Source organism: Armigeres subalbatus, chromosome 3 (genome assembly GCF_024139115.2).
Source record: "Armigeres subalbatus isolate Guangzhou_Male chromosome 3, GZ_Asu_2, whole genome shotgun sequence".
NCBI lineage: Eukaryota > Metazoa > Arthropoda > Insecta > Diptera > Culicidae > Armigeres > Armigeres subalbatus.
In genome coordinates this window covers 66,684,717-66,707,993 of record NC_085141.1, presented here as the reverse complement: position 1 = coordinate 66,707,993, position 23,277 = coordinate 66,684,717, and the positions used below count along the sequence as shown (strand labels likewise).

The 23,277-nt window shown below is 39.6% G+C and overlaps 2 protein-coding genes across 2 annotated transcripts; both read left to right on the top strand.

Annotated features, from left to right (window-relative positions):
* Nucleotides 1-9,237: 9,237 nt before the first annotated feature.
* On the top strand, nucleotides 9,238-18,231 carry LOC134224659 (endoplasmic reticulum chaperone BiP). The gene is made up of 2 exons (XM_062704142.1): nucleotides 9,238-9,443; nucleotides 15,449-18,231. Exon 2 carries the CDS (start codon nucleotides 15,457-15,459, stop codon nucleotides 17,422-17,424), a length of 1,968 nt encoding a protein of 655 aa, XP_062560126.1. The 5' UTR covers nucleotides 9,238-9,443; nucleotides 15,449-15,456; the 3' UTR covers nucleotides 17,425-18,231.
* On the top strand, nucleotides 10,403-14,774 carry LOC134224658 (endoplasmic reticulum chaperone BiP-like). Its single transcript, XM_062704141.1, has 2 exons — nucleotides 10,403-10,421; nucleotides 12,767-14,774. Exon 2 carries the CDS (start codon nucleotides 12,780-12,782, stop codon nucleotides 14,772-14,774), a length of 1,995 nt encoding a protein of 664 aa, XP_062560125.1. The 5' UTR covers nucleotides 10,403-10,421; nucleotides 12,767-12,779.
* Nucleotides 18,232-23,277: the final 5,046 nt, after the last annotated feature.

Genomic DNA, 23,277 nt, shown 5'->3' with positions numbered 1-23,277 from the left:
TGCTGTCCGAAACATGTGTGGTACATACCTGTCAAATCGTATGGATTTTCCTTCTTTGACATTTAGCTCCCCTATCCTTGCCAGCAAAAGATGTTCCGGACAGCGACGACAGCGACAATCTTTATCTAGTAACTAAAATATCTTTTAGTTTTCTCGATAGGTAGACGGTTTGACAGTTCAATAGGTAGGGTAAAGTGACCAATAGTGGACCCCCAACCAATAGTGGACCCTCCAGCCATTTTTGCATTATTACTACACAATGTCAACATTTTGCTATGAAATTCTATCGGAAAAACGAACAGTGGGTAATGTCTGTGACATAACCGCTAAGTGGACGTAGGACTTGACTTGACCATGCCTTTAAGATACATAATATGTCCAAATTTCTCACATCAACTATTTTAGATAAATAATCGGCGTTGCATACCATTCCTTGGCAAAATCTTCTCATCAAACCGACACAGAAATCAAATCTACCTCGAACAAGAATCATCAAAAACAATTCAGGAAGTATCTGTCCGGTCACGGAATATTAGCCTCGACAGTGGCAACCTTCCCACTGAAGGACTGCCTGAAATAAGCCACAAGTTGGCCCAGCAGGGGATGTAGGGCCTCCTAATCCATGCGATAGCGACTGAAGGAGAACATTATTTTTAACTCTTAGAGCCTTGAAAAAGGCTGTTTGCTTCAGCTAAGTCCAAAAAGTAAGAAAACGATAATAACCGCGAATTTCTAGTGGTGGTATAAAAAAGACTGAATGCTCTGCGAGCGAATGCACTTTTCTTTTATACCTTATTTTGAATCTTCTCTGCTTCCCAATTGGTGGGCCAATCAGCCAGTGTCTTGTAGGGCGTTCGAGAAGGGCTTTTTTACGCTTGTTGCTCGCTGCTGGCGTCTATTTCCTAACGGGAGTTTTCGCTTGATACAGGCCAATAAGCCGGGCAAGCGAGCTTAGAATTGCAGTTCAGGTGAGAAGTACGTGTTCTTTTCTGAGACAACATTGTTAGTAGTAGATGGAAGGAAACACCCGGCCATGGGATTTCGGGTGATAAGATTTAGAATTGGTAACATGGGACGATCATTCAGTCACGTTCGCTTTGTGTGCGGTCAGTATCAAACAATGTTTATCTAGATATTTCTTGATCAATGCCAAAAAATCCAACATTTGATGAAAAATCGATTGATAGTTTATTAATGTTTGAGCTGTTATCGGTGTTTTTTTAATCCAAATATCCAAATATTATGTGAGAGATTTGGACATCTTATGTTTTTTAGGCATGGTCAAGCGAAGTCCTTCGTCCACTTCGCGGTTAAATCAGAAAAATTATCCACTGTTAGTTTTGACGCTATTTATGAAAATCACGCATAAAATTTTATCACTAGAATATTGGATTTGGCACCCAAGTACAATTTCTATCCCGAAGGGTATTGAAAGCTTTGATATTGATCTCTATTATTGGCTCTCTGAAGAACCGTTTGTTTTTTGGACATACATGCTGCATCATGTGGCTTTTCTTCAGCCTGTCTCGGCTCATCACCGATGCCGAGTCTGGTCTCGGCTCGACTCTGCTGCTGCTGCCGGTATCTGCTCAGCATTGCTGCTTTGTCGGGTCTGTAGGGTGGACTGCTGCTGTACTGGCCGAGGGGCGATTCACTGTTATCGGATTTTGAATCGAAAATACATGAATAAAAAAAAATACAAATATTGCACAAAAATACAAATATTGCACCAAAATACAAATAATGCACGGAAATATATTATTACACGAAAAACACATTTTAATGCAAATAGTGTACCGAAATGTTTCAATACATAAAAATATGGGTGAAATCGTTCTTATCTACACGGTTAGAAAAAAGTACCTAATAGTAAGTATAGTAAGTATAAGTTATAAGTATTACCGAAGTACTGTAAATTATAGCTTTTTGTTTTTTAGTTGTGAAGAATGAATAAAAAAATTATAGAAACAAGAAAACACATTATTTTGTTTATGCTTTGACTTTCAATCATGATTTATTTTATTATAAACAGTTTCATGCAAGGATTCACATCTTGGTAGAAATTAGTTTGTAATGGAATACACAAAGCAGAATGTAGAGTCTCGCCAGCTGCTATCGGAGGGACATCGTAGTCCTTCAAACGCCGAGATCATGGCGAGATCTATTTGATCGGAAGAATCAAGGGAAGAATAGACATTTTTGATGCCAGACGCCAGCCGCCAGAATGTACTCGGTAAACTAGAACCACCTGAAGCAACGGAAGCCATTTTTGCTTGAGGAGCTGCTATGAGCTGCTATCTGCACGGAGAAAGCAAAAAAGGCATGAACAAAATTTATGGTCTTTATTTCGTTAGAAATAATAATTTACTCACCAAACTACTGGTTCCATTAATTTGAAAGCACGAATTTCTCAAGTAACAGCTGGGGGGAAGAATGCAAAAAGTGAAAATGTCTCCTACCAGCAAGCACGCGGATGTGAATCACGATGGACTTTGAGTTTGACGTTTTACATTACCGAAAGTTCAGCTATTCTGTTCACCGATTAATCGGTGTTATTTTAGTTTTACCATATTTCCGGTGAATATGATGACAGATAACGCCGTTTACCGAACTTCAGCTAAATGCTACGTCAACACAGGTCAAATCACCGAAATATATGTAATTTGTAGAACTACCGGAAAGTTTCGGTAGTTTAATTTACCGAACTCTTGAACTCTTTCTAAGTGTGTATATATGAAATCAACCATGCTATGTATTTTCACTTGATCTGCTATAATTCCGCACAAGTAAAATTAAGGTTTGCAGGAAGGACTTTGGTCCCGGTTGTATTTTAAAAGGAGCCGGATTTCAAATTTCCCTTGTCGCATTCCCACCAATCCCGCTCCTTTAGTATTCACAATATTCATGGAATGAAAATCGCTCGTAAAATCCGTGGACATTATTTCCGATGTGTGAATCTACCTTCAATAATAAATAATACATCCAACTGACATCAATGTCTTGAAATGTAAATTTCATCTTCATAGTAGTATCCTACTTGTATTTGAATGAAATGACAAACAAAATGCAGAAAAAATGCATATATGTTCAACGAAAAACACGCTATAATTGGATTAATTTTTTTTCGGCTCCAATTGAAACATCAAACATAAACACTGAAACGTCAAAATTGAGGTCAAAATATTCAAATATTCGATTTTAATCCGTATTTGTGAAAAAATACGCTAATATTACCTTAATACACAAATAATTACATTAATTCAATTTAATGCATTATTTCATCCAATACGTAGAAATACACAGAAAATACATCAATACATCATTCAATACGTCGGACTGAATCAAAAATACACAAGTGAATCGCCTCTCGGTACTGGCTAGGTTTCGGCTGATGATGGTGGCTTCGATGGTGTCGAGCCGAAAAAGCAGTCGGTGCAGACTTCATTCCCTGCTAAAAGGTGTCGATGATGCGGTTGCTTCGCTTGTCCCGGTCAGAATGAAAGGAAAAAATCGCGTTGCGCTATTTTATGGCTTCTCGGCAGACCCAGCGGCTGCTCATTCGCTGGTGTCTGCACCAATCAGAACGTGGTAAGGGGATGATGCAAGAATTATGCGGTACCCATATTTATAGGTTCCCTTGATCTCAATGTTTTTCATTGAAAACAGTCTCATGCCTATTGAAACAAGTTTTTCGGGTCTTATCAAGCATGGACATGAAAGGCATACTTGAAATCTGTCGATTGAGGGGCTTACCGCAGAAATTCGTCCATTGAGACGAACGCTATTAACGTTTAAAATCTTTCAACACAGCGTAACGCGATCGATTTGAATATTTTGGAATGACACCAGGTATAGTAAAGAGAGACGTAAGTCCAACGTCAAAACCTACCATACAGTCCTATGATTTGATAACATGCATTGGAAATGCTATGGAAAGTCAAATTAGATGATTTTTTACAATTCTATAAAAAATAAACACGAGAGTGTCCATTATAGGAATATTTTGGGGGGTCCATAATAGGGAAGAAGAACGTCCCGAAACGGGACATGAAAATCAAATGAAGTGTCAACTGTAGGGAAGCATTTTCCTATTATGGACCTCCAGGGGGTCTACTATAGGGCGAATTCAGTTAGACTTTAAAATATTAATTTCAACGAATAACGTCGTGTATTTGGGTGTTTTATGTATGTATCGTGAAGAGGGGATGCAGAGCTTGTTGTTAGATATCAAGCAGAGTTAATATGTTGAACATTTCTAAAGGTAGCCTCACACCTCGGGAATTTGGTCCACGGATTTTTTCCCCATGCATTTTTGCATATGCGATGTTTTTGGAATTCGGACACGGAAAATCAAAATCCCGGTCCCATTTAACCTTTTGTCTGTGCTCTGGGGTCAATATGATCCCAGGCCACTTTGAGTGGCTGTCATTTTTTAAGTTTTCAACCGATTCTCCTAATTTTTGGTAGTTTGGTAAAACTCGCCGAGATCTGTCTCCTAGGTGCAAATTCGCTTGAAAAATCTTGAAAATATGCGCTATAGTGTACTTTTTTCAAAAAACTTACGTTGTCTGTGCTCTGGGGTCAAATTGACCCCAAATTGAAATTGCTATAACTTTTTTAATGTTTGGCCAATTTTGAATTTTTGGGGCTGTTTCGAAGGATAATTTAATCATCTTTCAGGTCGTTACCAAAGATTGACTATAGGTGGGCGGGTACATCGCGGGGAGGTGTTTTCGTAAAAAAGGGTACAAAAAAAGTGATTTTTCATGCTTATTTTACTTATATCTGAAAAACCTCCCATTTTGAACTGCACCGTTTCAAAAAGGTTATGCAAGAAGGCGTGTGCTTTGACATGAGGCATTGATTAATTTAGAGCTTGATCGCTAGGGGGCGGTATATTTGAATTCATTATTTTAGACTTCTCAAGTAATTCCGATATATGTAATTTTCCTCATTGTAAATATTCTTATCGCACAAATTTGAAATTTGTAAAGATGACGTCTTTAACAAAGTTCGTCTGGTGGGAATGGACTGTCATGTGACACTGGTGGTCCAGCGCGACGTCATTCTATTGCTAGGGAAAATCACCAGTTAGATTAGAAAAGCATTTAACTGAAAGTATCAAAATTACCGTAAAAAATCCTCCGGATGTTGAATCACTGGCAGCCGAATACTAAGCAAATAAGCACTGGACAGGATCCCCTGATTACATTATGGTTACTGGTTGCATGATGAGCAACAGCCTTGATATATGTGCGAGCATAACATCATTGAGGTCATGGAGCATTTCATAAGCGCCAGTGGATGTTCCGCAGCGCTACCCGTATAAAAAAGTACCATATAGCTTATCGAACAAACAATATATGTACGATATATTCTATTGTAAACCCTAAATTCAATGGTATATCTATTGTTTAAAAATCTAGTACCAAAATTATATTTACTGTTTAACAATGAAGATACAGTACAATGTATGGTTACAATAAATACTAATATATTCCAAATGTAATGTATTAGAAGTGCTTAGAACCAAATTTCATATTTTTTATTTTAATTATGTGTTACTGAAGTTCTACTGTGTTCTCGGTCGAAAACATATAGTAATATTATTATTGTGCAGAAACATCACCACGATTACATTAGCCTCAAACTTTGGAAAACGGTTCTGCCGGACGTTTATTGTAGCTCCAGTTGAAAACCGAAGTGAGTGACATTAACAATCTTATACTCTAAATTAATGATTTCGTGTGTGTTACTTCTACGTGAAGTTAAACGATTTACAATGATATGGAAATGCTAATATCATCTTCCAAACTTGGACGTACATGTTCATGATAGCATTAGAGGCGAAAGTATAGAATTGATAGTTCCGTTAGGATACGGCATGCATGAAGAATGTTTTTATAGAAGTCAATTTGAAAGCGAGCGGAGGGCAATATTTGTGATGGCACATATCACACGACCTTCCTTCTGCCAAGCTCCCGTATGAAGGGGGAGGGAAGAATATCAGTGTGGAAGCATTTCCATATCATTGTAAATCTTATACTTCTGAATCAACTGGAAGTACAGTTAAATATTTGTATAGGATACACCACATGCTCGTTTCGACTCATATATTAAAAAAAAATCTTACTCGGCAGATCCGTAGCAATCGTGCAAATATATGTTAAGTTTATACTTTACATTATGGAAATGGTTTGCATTCGCAGTAGGATCATACTTTCGGTACAACCCTTTAAATAAGTAATATTATAATACTGTATAACTTTAACTAACTGCATCGTGAAAACTCGCATAAGCGCAACAGTTGATCCTTTTTCATGTTACTAAAATTGTGTTTATGTTCGAATGGCGGTAATTGAAGGAAAATTTCGTCGTAATCCTTAGTGCTTAAATGTGCATACTATATTATCTACAATGCAGAAAGTAAAAAACGAGGTAAAAACTTACCTTAAACTGAAACTTTTTGAAACCACCGAATCACCTGACGGTTTATGGTTTAGTGGCCGCCGGGGAATATAGTGAAATTGATGATCTATATTGTTCAAACCAAGGTCTAAACATGGTTTTTAATTCCCATACTTATGCTAAGTTCAGATAGGCAAATAGGTAGAGTAATTTACTTCAGTTGCACATTTGAAGGCCTTCATTCCATTCACTAGAATAAAAATAAAGTTAAACACATTCAACTTCTAGAAACTTAATCGAATTGAACTGCGTTGTTGCATTTGCCCAATCTAAACTTATTAATACATACCTACCTGAAACATATCTTTGCTCTGAACTCAATGTTTTTCAATAATCTTGACTGGTCCAGACAGCTGAGGCACAGGTAAATAAAACTTCGAACCATCATCGGTTCGAGGCGCGAAAAATGAAATCAATGCAAAAAAACCAAATGTAAACATGTCAAATTACTATTTTTGTCGAAATATTCCTTCAGTTCTAGAGTGCTTTGAAAATAGGTCGTATGTGCAAAAGAGAGTCTCTCTTTGGATCTATTCTCTTTCGATTATTACGAAACTATACAAAAGTTTACTTAGAATTTCTTGGCAGATATCCAAAGACAATAGCTTTGTCTATCATGCTGAAGTGGAATCGTAGCAAAACATGCAAAACTAGCCGATTTATTAGCGAAAGAGAGCGTGATCAAAGAGAATATCTCTTTTGCACATACGACCTATTCTCAAAGCAATCTAGAGTTCTGCTTTACACTGAAAATAATGTTATTGTATTTTTAACTACAAAGCTGCGTTTGATAACACCATTTCAGTATGTATTCAGGATAAATAAATGTGTTGTTGAAACAACACCATTTTTGTAAATTTTACCACGCACGCGGTTAAAATAATAACAAATCGTGGTGAAGAAAATTTTGCAATACTGTCAACACCCGTGTCGGGTTATGTTGTGTTTCGATTCGATCAAAATGGGGAAGAACTTTAATTAGTGTCGGACTCGTTCAGAATTGTTAAAAAGAAAGATTAAAGCCTTAAAACGAAGGTTGGTATTTACTTATAATAACTAATAACTAATAACAGCTATAAAAATATTTTGACCGAAGATAAATAAAACGCAGTTTCATCCATTTTCTCGTACAGGCATGAAATGGTGCTTGACAGGCGAATTATTTGACGCTGTTGTCGACGATGATGTCATTCAAGGCCACCGACGTTGACACCGAGTTGTTCTAGGCCATCAACGAAAAGAACCCCGTAAGATCCAGAATTGGGCTGTCGTTGCCCCTTTACTTGATGCTGACAGAACCGTCGGGTCGCTGTGGAAAAGAAGGAAGCTCTCGAGTGATTGAGGTTCTTCATCTAAATTTCATTCCGTGATGCTGCAGCTTCAGAAAGCAACGTATAGAATAAATATGTGTAGATTCCTTGGCATAAATTTGTTGCCTATTTAGTTCGTCAATGTTGATGTAATGAAACATATAAATAAATACATTATTGAATAAAATCTTTTTTTGCAGAATGTAACCAATTACTAAATACGATTCACTTCAAATTTGTTTTTATTTTGAACGATTTGCATGGTATAATTAATTATTGACTTTTTGTTGAAATAACTGCAAACCATGGTAATTTTTACTGCTGTGTTCGTTGTCGAAGCCATAGTAAAAATTAATGCACAATGCATTAGATACAAATGCGGTATGTAGTCTGCACAAATCAAGTGGCGTTGTGCATTTAATTTAAACCATCAGAATAGTAATTTTGACCACAATGCTGTTTTCAGTGTACCGACCTCACATACTACACTGAAAAAATGTGTGAAATATATCGCAATTTTTTGTCATGCTGAAATTTTTCACACAATATAAAAACATTATAATCTATTGTTTTGCGAATAAATATGTATGGAAAAATGCCAAATTTTGTATTGTTACGATGCTTAACCACCCGTATATTCTATTTCGAAAACTTCAATTACTATTGATTGAATGGTTGATTACAATACATTGTATTGTGATTCCACTGTTATGTCAACATTAAAATGTATAGTGAATTTATGGTTTACAATAGTAATGTTACATTACGTTATATTGTTTTTGTATAATATTTTTTATTCGGGTAGTGGATGTCCGAATCGCTTGGTGCAAACTTGCAGCGGAATCTACCCCAATCCATTCGGCTTCTGTAGCGAGTTGACATCTAGGAAACAAACAGTCATTCAGCATCATCTTGACGGCAGTTATCCCGACAATTATCTCCTGTTTCTGGACTGCGTTTGTAAACTAAAATAGAAATATTAATCCCTCGATTATTCCTTTATTATTTAAAATATTGAAAGAAAAAACAAAAACTCTTACCATTCTTTCGCACCCAGCTTCTTCAATTGATTGTTTGAATCTTAACTTGTTTTTCACTCATTAATGAGTAAAAGCAAGGAACATGGAAATGAACATAAAATACGCATATTTGTCTAAAATAAATTACCCGTTATTTTGACAGCTGCATCGGTAGAAAATGTTCATTTTTTACTCTTTAAAGAGTATTGCTGGGTTTACAGTGTAGAGGGTTCCAGAAAAATCTAGTGCTGGCATCCCGTCACTGGGAAACTGAAAAAGAGAGTGAGTGCCGAGCATTTATCTGATTTCTCTCATGTGAATCAGCCGGTCGTGGTGCACTCGGATTGGTCCACGAACACGGCGATCGCGGGGTTGTTGATGCGGTGCCTGTTTATCCTGGCGAGAGCGCCAGCATTTATTCACCCGTCTGGGCACCGTTTCGGCATAGTTTCATTTGAGCGTCAATCAAGAAAATACGTCTTTAGTCTGAGTGATTAGTATAGTGCGTGATTTATAGAAGAAAGTAAATTCATATTCGGAAAAAAGCGGTGTGATTCAAAGTGAAAGTTACTCTGGAGGATTTTAAATAATAAGGATTTTCGTTGAAATAGTGAACCCGTGACAAAATAAATTACAGAAAAAGTAAGTGTTTGAACTATTCAACTATTGATTGATTTTATGAAGCCATGACTGTTACCTATATAAATATCGCAAATTGCAAACAAAATAGTGCAAATCTAGTTCTTAGTAAATACCGTCTGCTGTAAAATACGAGGATTGAAACAATGCTTGATTATAAGATAAATAAGGGAGACTGCTTCATGTTAAATAACTGTTTCTGGAAGACTTCCCTTCTTTAGGTTGGTATCGTGTTCAAAAGAAATTCCTTTTTCTATTGGCAGATAAAAGTGAGGTTAAAAACGAAGGATCATCCTTCGATAAATTAATGATTGACGCGTTCTACGCAATGTTTCTTGTGATTAAAATGGAAGAAAATGCTTTAAAATGGATACCCTGCTTTGTTTCTTACAATTGAAGTGATAAGAAAGCGTAAATTTTGATTCCAGTTTTGAAATTTTTCGAAACATAACCTCACTTTTAATTGCCAATACCAATCCCATGTTAAATTCCGTTTACTGAATCGGAAAAGTAAAAAATTGAAATGAAATTTCTTCAACAGTATCCACCTGAAAAGAATAAAAATCAAAAAGGGAATTTGTAAGGATCCCACGCAAACTAATGGGAGCTGTCACTTTACTTTTGGAAAAATAGTCTGCTCGATTATTCCGCAAGTAAAAGTGACATTTTGCTCCATGCAGATCAGTTGTCAAAATTCTGCTTGGTAATATTGAACAAAATTCCGAAACCTCTCTACTTTTTAAGTGGATACTGGGCTTTTCATGGACTGACGTGTGTTTTCGGAGATTGTGAAAAGAGGCAAACGACATTGCCACCCCTCCTTTTGCATCAGCACCCTTTGGCCTTTCGTTGTGATTTTGTTTGCAAAATCGAGTATGTGGGTGAAGAATGAGTGAGTTACCAAGTGCACAACTACATCAAGAGAGCCTCCTCCGGCTGTTGCACACTGTGAAGGAAGTGTGTTTACGTGGCCAATATAAGACTTGTAAGCCTAAATAAATAATAATTATTGTAATTCGTTTCGTATGTTTGCTTCGAATATTTTTTGACGTAATTTGTACGCTTAGGATGTTGGATAAGCATTTTTATCCTATACATATTTTATACTTAATGTTTACTACCGTTCTACGCATAATTGTCCCATGTACATAGGAAATCCCAGCAAACATGGGACAAATATGTATATGACGGCAGTTTAATCCCTAAAACGTGCAAATTATATAAATACTATAATGTTTATTTCTACGATAGGCATTTATAGTATTGAATTTTATATTTTTTCGGCCTATTAATTTCGAACAAAAATAGCATATGTCTTATGCAATAAGATAATTTAGAGCACCAGTATATAGATTGTCGTATATAAGGCAGATCAACTGATAGTAATTTGTTTATCTTTGTTTCAACTGAAAACTTAGATCTTCAATTTATTATGGACTTTTTATCGAGACATTCGGCCCTTTCAGTGACTGGCCTTGGAATCTTGATCTCGAGCTTCTTTTATTATTTTATTTTATTTTTACATGGACCTGTAAACTTTTATGGTAAACTTTTTTCTGATTGTGACAATATGCCACACAGCTCATAAATTTTCTAAATATGACCCATCATGCTAATATTATAAATCTTTTCAAAAGATGGATTTCAGTTTCATTCATTGAGCTTAACCGCCCATAAATTTATTGCTACAGTTATAGTGTGTAGATAGGAAATCAAGCATATATGGGACTGTTATGAATTCAATGAATTTCGGAAGAGTTAAGGACAGTTGTATTTAAATCTTTTCGTTCTAAAATCTGTATCCATCCGGTATATCACCAGATAGATTGTATTTAACTGGACTTCTTGCCAATACAACACTAGATAGTAATCGGTACTACCGACATCTATTCAGTTATAGTATTGCTTACGTACAAACACAAATGATTAAAGTGCCGTTTTGTGTTAACACAACCACACACTGAACGTTCGCTGTAGTATGTGGAAGGCAATGAGAAAGGTTGACGTGTTCTTTTCTCCCGGCTTTTATTGAAACACTCCAACCGGACGGAGCGGTCTCATATCTGCCAGTCTGTTTCAATCGAGAGCTCAACGAGGTAACAGTGTAGTGCTATGCATTTTTTGTCTTTAATTATCTTTTGTAATGGACATTTTACTAAGCATATTGGTTTTTTCCTTAGTGCATAATCGAACCTTTGTGTTACAAATTAAACCTGATTCAAGTGATAACGTGATATCTGAAGCGAAATACCTAATAAAATTAAAAGTGATGCGTTTAGTTCTACATGGGAATATGAAATATTTGGGTCACACCTTTTTGGTAGGGAATCTTGATTGAGGTCAGACATTCTAACGGTGATTCCTGGTGACGCTGATTTACTTTCATGGATGATAGTGATTTTAAAGAAAAATGGATATATATGCCAAGAGTATGAATATTGTACAAAATGACCGTCATGCGATCTTCGAAATTGTCAATTCGAGGAATAGCTTTGGATGTGGTAGCGGCGTGGTAACTAAGAGGTTCAATCTAGAGAAAAGTGTCTGACGTGGCCCATTTTATTTAAGTTTCGCTATACGTACATAGGTACCAGCTCTATCTGTGTGGTACGTCTGCGATTGTTATCCCATACACGTAATCATTTGTAGGAGCGAGTGATACGAGTTAAAAATTTTAATCATTCTCAGACTGATTATAAAATGTTGAAAACTGTAAAAGGTGGTTTTTCCAAACACAGTTTTATCTTTAAACACGTTTCTTATTTTATGCATATGAGGCATGTGGAACCTATTGTGACCAGAATGGAATGGGAAAAGAGAATTTGAAATCAGTTATTAGCAATTATTACTTAGAAATTGTATAATTGTTTTTCTATAATAACGCAATTTATATGTTACTGAATATTTTCAATGATAATATTTCAAAGAGCTAGAAAAATCTTAATTTGATGTGAAACAAAGTACTAAATTAGTTGATGTAAAAATTGTATTTTAACTTTTAATTCGTAAAATTTTGATGATAATTGTAGCTTAAAATGTAGTTTCGATCCCAACAGTAACGTCGTCTTCAGTACCTCTAAAAATCGTTTTCAAGATTGACAATAATAAAGTTAATTAATATGCATTACATACTACATAAATAACATTTTTGGAGTGCCAATTAACCATACATATGTATAACACATACTAATTGAGAAGGAGTCTTTCTTGCCGCTAAAATTACAATGCCGCCTCAAGTAACGCTTTCCGTGGAGTGTCACTGCAATCAAAGATTGATGAATAAAGAACCATTCCCTATTTTCTTGTTTCTCTGATGCTCTACCAATGTAGAACGTTCTTCAAAATGAGGCTGATATCTCCACCGCTTTGTATGATAGCGGTCGCGTTTGCCGTACTGACGGCATCCACGGCAGGTGCTGCTCAGGAAAAGAGAGACCAAGATTACGGCACCGTTATCGGAATCGATCTGGGCACGACGTACTCTTGCGTCGGTGTCTACAAGAACGGACGCGTTGAGATCATTGCGAACGATCAAGGAAATCGAATCACACCCTCCTATGTGGCGTTTACCGCCGAAGGTGAACGACTGATTGGCGATGCGGCCAAGAATCAGCTCACCACCAATCCGGAGAATACGGTGTTCGATGCGAAACGGTTAATCGGTCGCGATTACAATGATCCAACCGTGCAGCAGGATATAAAGCTGTTTCCGTTCAAGGTCGTGGAGAAGAACTCTAAGCCGAACGTTAAAGTTACTATGAGTCAAGGCGAAAAGATCTTCACACCAGAGGAAATATCAGCAATGGTGCTCGGAAAGATGAAGGAAACCGCAGAGGAGTACCTTGGCAAGAAGGTTACCCACGCAGTTGTTACCGTTCCGGCGTACTTTAATGATGCTCAGCGACAGGCCACGAAGGATGCTGGTACCATAGCCGGATTGAATGTAATGCGTATTATTAACGAACCTACGGCAGCCGCTATTGCTTATGGATTAGACAAAAAAGAAGGTGAAAAGAACATCTTGGTGTTTGATCTCGGCGGCGGAACGTTTGACGTATCCTTGCTGACAATCGATAATGGAGTTTTCGAAGTCGTAGCTACCAACGGAGACACACATTTGGGAGGTGAAGACTTTGATCAGCGAATAATGGACCATTTCATAAAAGTTTACATGAAGAAGCAAGGAAAGGACATTCGACAAGATGTTCGGGCAGTTCAGAAGTTACGTAGAGAGGTGGAGAAGGCTAAACGTGCGTTGTCATCAAGTCATCAGGTTCGGATTGAGATTGAATCATTTTTCCAAGGTGAAGATTTCAGCGAAACTTTGACTAGAGCAAAGTTTGAAGAGTTGAACATGGACTTATTTAGGGCTACCATGAAACCAGTGCAAAAGGTTCTGGAGGATGCCGATATGAACAAAAAGGATGTTGATGAGATTGTTTTGGTAGGAGGTTCTACTCGTATTCCTAAGGTACAACAACTGGTCAAGGAATTCTTCAACGGTAAAGAACCATCTCGTGGCATCAATCCTGACGAAGCCGTTGCTTATGGTGCCTCTGTGCAGGCCGGAGTGCTGTCAGGTGCTACCGAGACCGAAGGACTCCTACTGTTAGATGTAAACCCCCTTACACTGGGTATTGAAACTGTCGGCGGTGTTATGACCAAGTTGATTCCACGTAACAGTGTCATACCGACAAAGAAATCGCAGATCTTCTCAACTGCTTCCGACAATCAACATACCGTAACAATCCAAGTCTTCGAAGGCGAACGTCCTTTAACTAAGGATAATCATCTTCTAGGAAAATTCGACCTTACAGGAATACCTCCGGCACCCCGTGGTATGCCACAGATTGAGGTTTCATTTGAAATCGACGCAAACGGCATCCTACAGGTTTCAGCCGAGGACAAGGGAACTGGCAATAGGGAAAAGATTGTCATCACGAATGATCAGAACCGTCTCACACCAGATGACATTGACCGTATGATTCACGATGCAGAGCGTTTTGCTGAAGACGATAAAAAATTAAAGGATCGAGTAGACGCCTTACACGAGCTAGAAAGCTACACGTATAGCCTAAAGAACCAAATTAGCGACCAGGAAAAGTTGGGCGCGAAACTAAGCGATGAAGAGAAAAACCAAATTGAGGAAGCCGTCGATGAAAAGATTAAATGGCTGGATGCTAACCAGAACGCTGATACAGAGGAGCTTAAGAGCCAGCGGAAGAAACTCGAAGAAATTGTTCAACCGATTATTGTCAAGTTGTATGCCAATGGTGAAAGTTCGCCTCAACAGGAAACAGAAGACGATGACGAACATGATGCGAACGATGAGCTGTAGGACAGGAGCTGTTGATGATTAGTTTACGTTTGGAATGTTGTTGCTGTTTGTGAGAAATACGTAAAATGGGAATGTTGAAAAGGAAAAGAACTGGACGTAAGTTGCATGGAGAGTGTTACGAATTTGCGTGAATCACACAACTACACATAGAATTAAATATATTACAGTTTGTTCTTCATTTTAAAGAACTAATAATTTTTAACTGGAACTAAAAACAAAATGCAAATTTGCCTGTTCCGTTGAAAACCTTTGAAAAACACAACGAAGAAAAACACGAACACTAAGGCCGTTTTTTTATTTTGCGCAATCGTATTCATATGAAGAATTATTCTAAATTATTTAATTATTAATAAAGAACAGATATTCCATCTGAGGTTTAATTCTTGCTATAGGCGTCAAATAATGGAGCAATCGTTCAATAGTTTCCGAACATATGATTAAATTCGACCACAAACCCCATACATGTCGCATGAAGAGCCAAGCAGAATACGTTTTGACTGTTTTCTCATAGATAACATTTTTATTCTGCGTGGCACTTACAAAAAAAAATATCATAGGTTTGCACAATTTGATGCGTAGCGTAGGATCCGTTGCTACTATGCTTTCTAATCTACCGCCGATTTGTATACGCCATTAACAACTTCTAACACCTACTATTTCCTCTTATTCCAGAGTCGTCAAAATGAAGTTGCTAGTACCGTTGGCCCTGGTGGCTGCGCTGGCTGTACTGACCTGTACCGCCGAGGAAAAGAAGGAGCAAGACTATGGAACCGTTGTCGGTATCGATTTGGGAACGACCTACTCGTGCGTGGGAGTGTACAAGAACGGCCGCGTTGAAATCATCGCCAACGATCAGGGTAATCGTATCACGCCTTCGTACGTGGCTTTCACCGCCGATGGTGAGCGCCTGATCGGAGACGCCGCCAAGAATCAGCTGACAACCAACCCAGAGAACACCGTCTTCGACGCCAAGCGTCTAATCGGTCGCGAATTCACCGACTCCACCGTCCAGCACGATGCCAAGTTGCTTCCATTCAAGGTTATCGAGAAGAACTCCAAGCCGCACATTAAGGTTGCGACCAGCCAAGGCGACAAAGTTTTCGCTCCAGAAGAAATCTCCGCTATGGTGTTAGGCAAGATGAAGGAAACCGCTGAGGCTTACCTCGGAAAGAAGGTTACCCACGCTGTCGTCACTGTCCCGGCTTACTTCAACGATGCCCAGCGTCAGGCCACCAAGGATGCCGGAGTAATTGCCGGTTTGAATGTGATGCGTATCATCAACGAGCCAACTGCCGCCGCTATTGCCTACGGTTTGGACAAGAAGGACGGTGAGAAGAATGTTTTGGTGTTCGATTTGGGCGGTGGTACCTTCGATGTGTCTCTTTTGACCATTGATAATGGAGTGTTTGAGGTCGTTGCTACCAACGGTGATACTCACTTGGGAGGTGAAGATTTCGATCAGCGTGTCATGGATCACTTCATCAAGCTGTACAAGAAGAAGAAGGGCAAGGATATCCGCAAGGACAACCGTGCCGTCCAGAAACTGCGTCGTGAAGTCGAAAAGGCCAAGCGCGCTCTGTCATCCAGCCACCAGGTACGCATTGAAATTGAATCGTTCTATGAGGGTGATGACTTCAGCGAGACCCTGACCCGTGCCAAGTTCGAGGAGTTGAACATGGATTTGTTCCGATCGACCATGAAGCCAGTCCAAAAGGTCTTGGAAGATGCTGATATGAACAAAAAGGATGTGGATGAAATTGTCTTGGTCGGAGGATCAACTCGTATTCCCAAGGTTCAACAACTGGTCAAGGAATTCTTCAATGGAAAGGAACCATCCCGTGGAATCAACCCCGATGAAGCCGTCGCATATGGTGCCGCTGTCCAGGCTGGCGTTCTCTCCGGCGAACAAGATACTGAAGCCATCGTTTTGCTTGACGTCAACCCGCTAACAATGGGTATCGAAACCGTCGGAGGAGTCATGACCAAATTGATCCCACGCAACACTGTCATCCCGACCAAGAAGTCTCAAATCTTCTCCACCGCTTCCGATAACCAACATACTGTCACCATCCAAGTCTACGAAGGTGAACGTCCAATGACCAAGGACAATCATTTACTCGGAAAGTTCGATCTCACCGGAATCCCACCAGCACCACGAGGCATCCCACAAATTGAAGTGTCGTTCGAAATCGATGCCAACGGTATCCTGCAAGTGTCTGCCGAGGACAAGGGAACCGGAAACCGTGAAAAAATTGTCATCACCAACGACCAGAACCGTCTGACCCCTGAAGACATCGAACGGATGATCAAGGACGCCGAAAGATTCGCCGACGACGACAAGAAGCTGAAGGAACGCGTCGATGCACGAATGGAATTGGAAAGCTATGCTTACAGTCTCAAGAACCAGCTCGGTGACAAGGAAAAACTGGGTGCCAAGGTGACCGATGACGATAAGTCCAAAATGGAGGAAGCCATCGACGAGAAGATCAAATGGCTGGACGAAAACCAGGATGCCGACTCTGAAGACTATAAGAAGCAGAAGAAGGAACTTGAAGACGTTGTGCAACCCATCATAGCCAAGCTGTATGCCAGCACTGGCGGCTCTCCTCCACCTACTGGCGATGACGAGGATCTCAAGGATGAACTGTAAACTCTTGTTTGTTAGTGTAGCGTAATTTCCATGTTTTTTTTCCGTTTCCTGGTCGGTCTAGTTAGGGCCCTTCCATCACTCGATCTAAACTGGTCAGAGCCAGTTGACGGACTGAGTTGATTGCTAGCCGTTTAGATCAAATAGAACAGGAAAAAAGTTCCACAGTAGAGCGTGTTTGCGAGCGAGAGAATACGAGATCGAGTGTTAACGTACTATGTGCGGATTAGGCGTTCTCATCTCATTTTTCAGATGAGTACAAAAGAAAATAAATAGAATCCACAAAGCTTAATTTAGTGAGAGACTTTCGTGAATACACTTACGAGGCGGAAAGGGCATCCGATACGTCATTATTTATTGTTTAGTTTGTTTTCATTAACCGCGTTTGTTTTGCCTTTTGATAGGGTAGCACGAGAAAGAAAAGATACCTAAGTTGTTCCACCTCGTTTGTCATCTTTGCGATGCGAGGTATCCCTCCCGTGTGGTAAAGTTAATGTTGCTTCCTTGCAACCGGGAGCGGATGTAGATGGCGATTAGGAAATGCGATAATCCTATCCTCCCTTTATCCCCAGTCCTTTAATTAATTCATGTGTGTTGGATTCTTTTCCTTTCTCAACCATCGACTGATTGTATGTAAGTGAGAGAGTAATATGTTTCAAGACAACCAATATGAAGTAACAAGCAACAAATTCTACTAGAAAACTAAACATTCAAAGTGAGGATGATGCAAGCTATGAAAATTAAAGGAAGCAGATTAATAGAATGCTGTAAGAGAGAGAATTCAAATAAAAATTTTATAACTAAATTGAATCCACTAACTGTTTTTTATTTTATTTTTTTAAGCTTTATTAAAGTGTTTTGACGTAAACTACGTCTAAGGGGAAGACTCGGATACAGGGTGTAAAATGAAAATTTCAAAATTGAGGACCGTCACGAAATCATTTAAATTTGTGATCATTACTAGCGCATTCATCTTTCGATGGATTTTTCAATCGACTCGGAAATTCTCCACCAATTTGCCAGTTGTATTGGATCTTCTGATTATCAACGTTAAACTAGGGTATCGGACCATTTTGGCAGCACCTCTTATTCCCGTCCGCAACGTGAGTTTCATTACGGCCGTCGTCCAGCGCGGTTGGGTTTCAGGCTCGCGGTTGAAAGAAATGCGTAGTGTGTAACGTTCCTTTTATGTACATTACTTTCGTGTAAATTTCAACAACTTCTTCCATCTGTGTAGTTGGAACGCTTTCGATTAATAAACGTTGCGGACGGAAAACGAGGGAGGCTGCCCAAAGGTATTGTCTTTCCTTTGAAAATGTAGGCAATTAATCTTTGAATGCATTAACCACACTAAGTCGAATCCAACAGTCGGAATCGCGAAAAGCATCATTACCACGTGGGTTTTTAAAGTGAAAATTTTAAGTTATCGTATCGTCGTCGGGGGATACAATGGGTCAATTGAAGGTGAGAAAGGGGTCACTGTTTCAACTACATAGATTGCTTTTAGAATAGATTTAATGTATATGAGGGCAAGAAAATATAAGAGACCTTTTTGAACGATTTTGTTATCCGATCGCCAGACTGTCGGTGAGGATGCGGACCCATTGTCACCTTCAGACCCATTGTCACCCCCGACGACAATCAACAATTTTCATATTTTAAGTTACGTAAATTTTGTTCTAAACCAGTGACATAAGTAATCGAATGAATTATCTTAAAATATTCATACATGATGATCACTGCATAAGAGGCGAACCAGTCTCCGGCTGAAAACCTCTTTAATAAAGCTATAATAATAATAATAATGATCACTGCATTCCTCAATGCACAAAACAGTTTTACGTAGTTTTCGTCGAGCGGACGTGTCTTGTACACAACCCCTGAATTTTTTATTCAAAATTTGATTTTGTTCTAATTAAACTAAAATGCACTACTTCGCCATTTGGGCCTATTTTATTTTGTAAATATTGTGTTTTATCGATTCCGTAGAATGTTAACTTTTTTTTTTACCAAACAAATTCCCTTAATTGATGGAGAGGATGGTTTTCTTAGAAAATGCCTGCTTTAGCAGGAATGTGCTTTCCAATATTTTATTTACAAATGGCAAAGTAATTTCGATTTCACAACATTGGCTAGGGCGGTCTATGGTCCTTTCAAATATTAGCTAATTCTGTCGGACAATAAATACAATATTCGACAATACAAGTGCCAAATTAGTAATAATGAATAAAGGATTATCATCTGCTAATAAGTGTTTACATTATGATAAATTGGCTTTGAGAATAGGTCGTTTCTGCAAAAGTGTTTTACAGCAAAAGATCTAATGATAAAGCCTATGGAGAGTGCCCAAAGCATGACGTGAAAATTATTATCGGAGATATTAACGCTCAGGTAGAGAGGACTTTTTATATCCAATAATCGGTAGGGAGACCCTTTACTCCGCTGCCAACGACAACGGCTAGTAAATTTCGCTGCTGCCAAACGGATGGCTACAGTAGCACCTACGTACCTGGATACCTGGTTGGCTACAGTCAGTCTTGGGCGATGTTCCTCCAGTTTGCCCGAACGTTTAGGGTACCCTGGTTCGATTCCACCGCGTGCAGCCAGCGTCTTCATGGCCTTCCACGAAGTCGCCGGCCTCTATCTGGTTTTCTGTTGAATATTGTCTTCGCTTTTTTTTTGTTTTTTTTTAACTAATTTTATTTGCTAATTTAAAATACATGCATTCATCTCTTAGACTCTTAGACGTGTTTTCTAAAAACACTCTCATCCTTATTTGCTATGTTACATTTTTAGTTATTGTTACTTAAGTACTTGATACTTGATGGGCTACAGCTCTTCGATGAACCTACGCCGAATGGAGTATCCTTCTCCACTGGACTCGATCCTGGGCCAATCGCTTCCAGTCGCCCTGAACATTGAGCGCCCTCAGGTCCTCTTCAACTGCAAAAAGCCATCGTGTACGCGGCTTTCCACGAAGCCTGCGGCCTCTTCCGGGTTCTCTACTAAATATTATCTTCGCTTGACGTTCTTCCGGCATACGAACAACGTGACCAGCCCACCGTAGTCTGCCGTGTTGTATAAGCTTAATAATATCCAGCCGTTTATACACCTGGTACAATTCGTGATTCATGCGACGCCGCCAGATACCGTTTTCCTGTTTACCGCCGAGTATTGTCCGCAGCACCTTACGCTCAAACACTCCAAGAGCTCTCCGATCAGCCTCCTTTAACGTCCATGTCTCATGGCCGTATAAAGCCACCGGAAGAATCAGAGTAGTATACAGCGCGAGTTTTGTTTTCGTTTGCAGACTACGGGACTTAAGCTGGTTAGGAAGTCCGTAATAAGCCCTATTTGCAGCTGCAATACGCCTTTTCACCTCGCGGGTAACATCATTATCGCACGTCACTAATGTTCCAAGAAACACAAATTCTTCTACCACTTCAAATTTTTCACCATCCAGCACTATTTCGCTACCACCACTACTAATGAACCCACGTTGATTGCCAGCGACCATGTACTTCGTTTTACTGGTATTGATCGTGAGTCCAATCCTCGCTGTCTCCCTCTTAAAAGGTGCAAAAGCCTCTCCCACGGCACGGCGATCAATTCCGATAATATCGATATCGTCCGCAAATCCCAGGAGCATATGCGATTTTGTGATAATGGTACCGCTTCTTCGCACACCAGCTCTCCTAATCGCTCCCTCGAGCGCTATATTGAACAGTAGGTTCGAGAGTGCATCACCCTGCTTTAATCCATCTAAGGTAACAAATGACGTCGATATTTCATCCGCAACCCTTACACTTGATTTCGATCCGTCCAACGTTATACGAATCAGCCGTATCAATTTCGCCGGAAAACCATGTTCAAGCTTAATTTGCCATAATTCATTCCGTTTCACTGAATCGTACGCCGCCTTGGAATCAATAAACAGATGATGTGTCTGCAAGTTGTACTCCCGGAATTTATCAAGGATTTGTCTCAGGGTAAACATTTGATCCGTCGTTGATCGGCCCTCACGAAAACCTGCTTGGTATTCGCCGACGAAGGACTCTTCAAGCGGTCTCAATCTGTTGAACAGAATACGGGACATAATTATGTACGCCGAATTAAGGAGGGTTATTCCTCGGTAATTGGCGCACTCCAGTCTGTGCCCTTTCTTAAAGAGAGAAAATGAGGCCGTCCAACCAGCTAGCAGGCATTTCCTCGTCTTCCCATATTTTCGACATAATATGATGCAGAACTTCATAAAGCTGCTCACTGCCATTTACCCATTTTACCATTTATTACCAATCTCATCTACCACAGCTTGTCCATCGTCGCTAATATTTATTCTGTTCACCGATGCACCATCACTTCTTCCATTCAACAAAGTCTTGTTGCTTCCACCTGGCAGCCACTTCAGTTTTATCTGTCAGCAAATTCCCTTGTTGGTCGTTGCACATGAAGGGAGATGGTGCTGTCTTTCTCCGCACGGCATTGACAGACTCATAAAACCTCCGCATATCGTTCTGCTCCATTTTTTCCTGCGCCTCACTAATAACTTGTTCTTCGTACTCTTTTTCTTCCTGCGGTGGGTTCGTTTTTCGGCTGCTCTTGCTTCCTTGTACCGATCTCTATTCGATCGGGTACCTGACACCAACATCCGGCTTCTGGCAACGTTCTTCTCGTCTGTTACTCTCTGACACTCCACATCGAACCAACCCGTCCTGGGTCGCCTCTGTGCAGTGCCTACCACTTCTCGTGCTGTTGTGCTCACCGCTCCATGGATCGACTCCCATAGATCGTTGATGTTGTCGCTAACGTTGATTGCACTTATCCGTTCGTCGAGCTTCTGGCGGTACTCAGCCGATACTCCTTCCGCCGACAATCGCTGGATATTGTAACGCATCGTTCGCTGTGATCTTTCGTTCGATACAGTTGACAACCGTGATCGAATTTTACTGACAACGAGGTAGTGATCAGAGTCAATGTTCGGACCTCTGAATGTCCGCACATCGATAACATCCGAGAAATGGCGCCCATCCACCAGAACATGGTCTATCTGGTTGCAAGTTTCACCATTTGGGTGTCTCCAGGTGTGCTTTCGGATGTTCTTTTGTGCAAAGTAGGTGCTACTGATGGCCATCCCTCTGGCAGCAGCAAAATTTACTAGCCGTAGGCCGTTGTCATTGGTAGCGGAGTGAAGGCTCTCCCTACTGATTATGGGAAGGAAAAAGTCCTCTCTACCGACCTGAGCGTTAGCGTCTCCGATAACAATTTTCACGTCATGCTTTGGGCATTTGGCATTTTTTTAATATAATAAGCCTATTTTCAGTGGTACTGAAAATGCAACTCCTTCAGCTGACAAGCGTTGGATATTGAAACGCATCGTTCTGTTGTTTTGTGATTTTTTTTGTAACGCTGGTCGGTCGGACCCGAATTTTTGCAACTACAAGCTGATCCGAGTCAATGCTCGGACCTCTGAAGGACCTTACATCCTTAACATCCGAGAAATGTCGTCCGTCGATCAGCACATGGTCTATCTATGAGCAAGTGTTTCCACTCTAAACAATGTTGTCAGGTGTGTTTGCGGATATTCTTATGTGCGAAGTAGGTACTGCTGATTATCCCTCTAACAGCAGCGAAGAGGTCACAAGCAAAGTGTAAAATAATCGAAATGTTTTAGTGAAGTCCACCTTTCTTCATTTGCCAGTTCACTTCCAGACACATTCATAGTCGGCTCTGGACTGTCAATATTCGGTTGAATATTAGTCATTGAATATTTACGCACATTTAACAAATTGATAAATTATCTGAAATCTTAACACGTTTCAATTGAGTAAAGTAATTTATCACATAGGATTAATTTTC

Excerpts from the sequence above, each read along its gene's own strand:
- LOC134224659 (XM_062704142.1), top strand. The coding sequence starts at position 15,457 with ATGAAGTTGCTAGTACCGTTGGCCCTGGTGGCTGCGCTGGCTGTACTG.
- LOC134224658 (XM_062704141.1), top strand. The coding sequence starts at position 12,780 with ATGAGGCTGATATCTCCACCGCTTTGTATGATAGCGGTCGCGTTTGCC.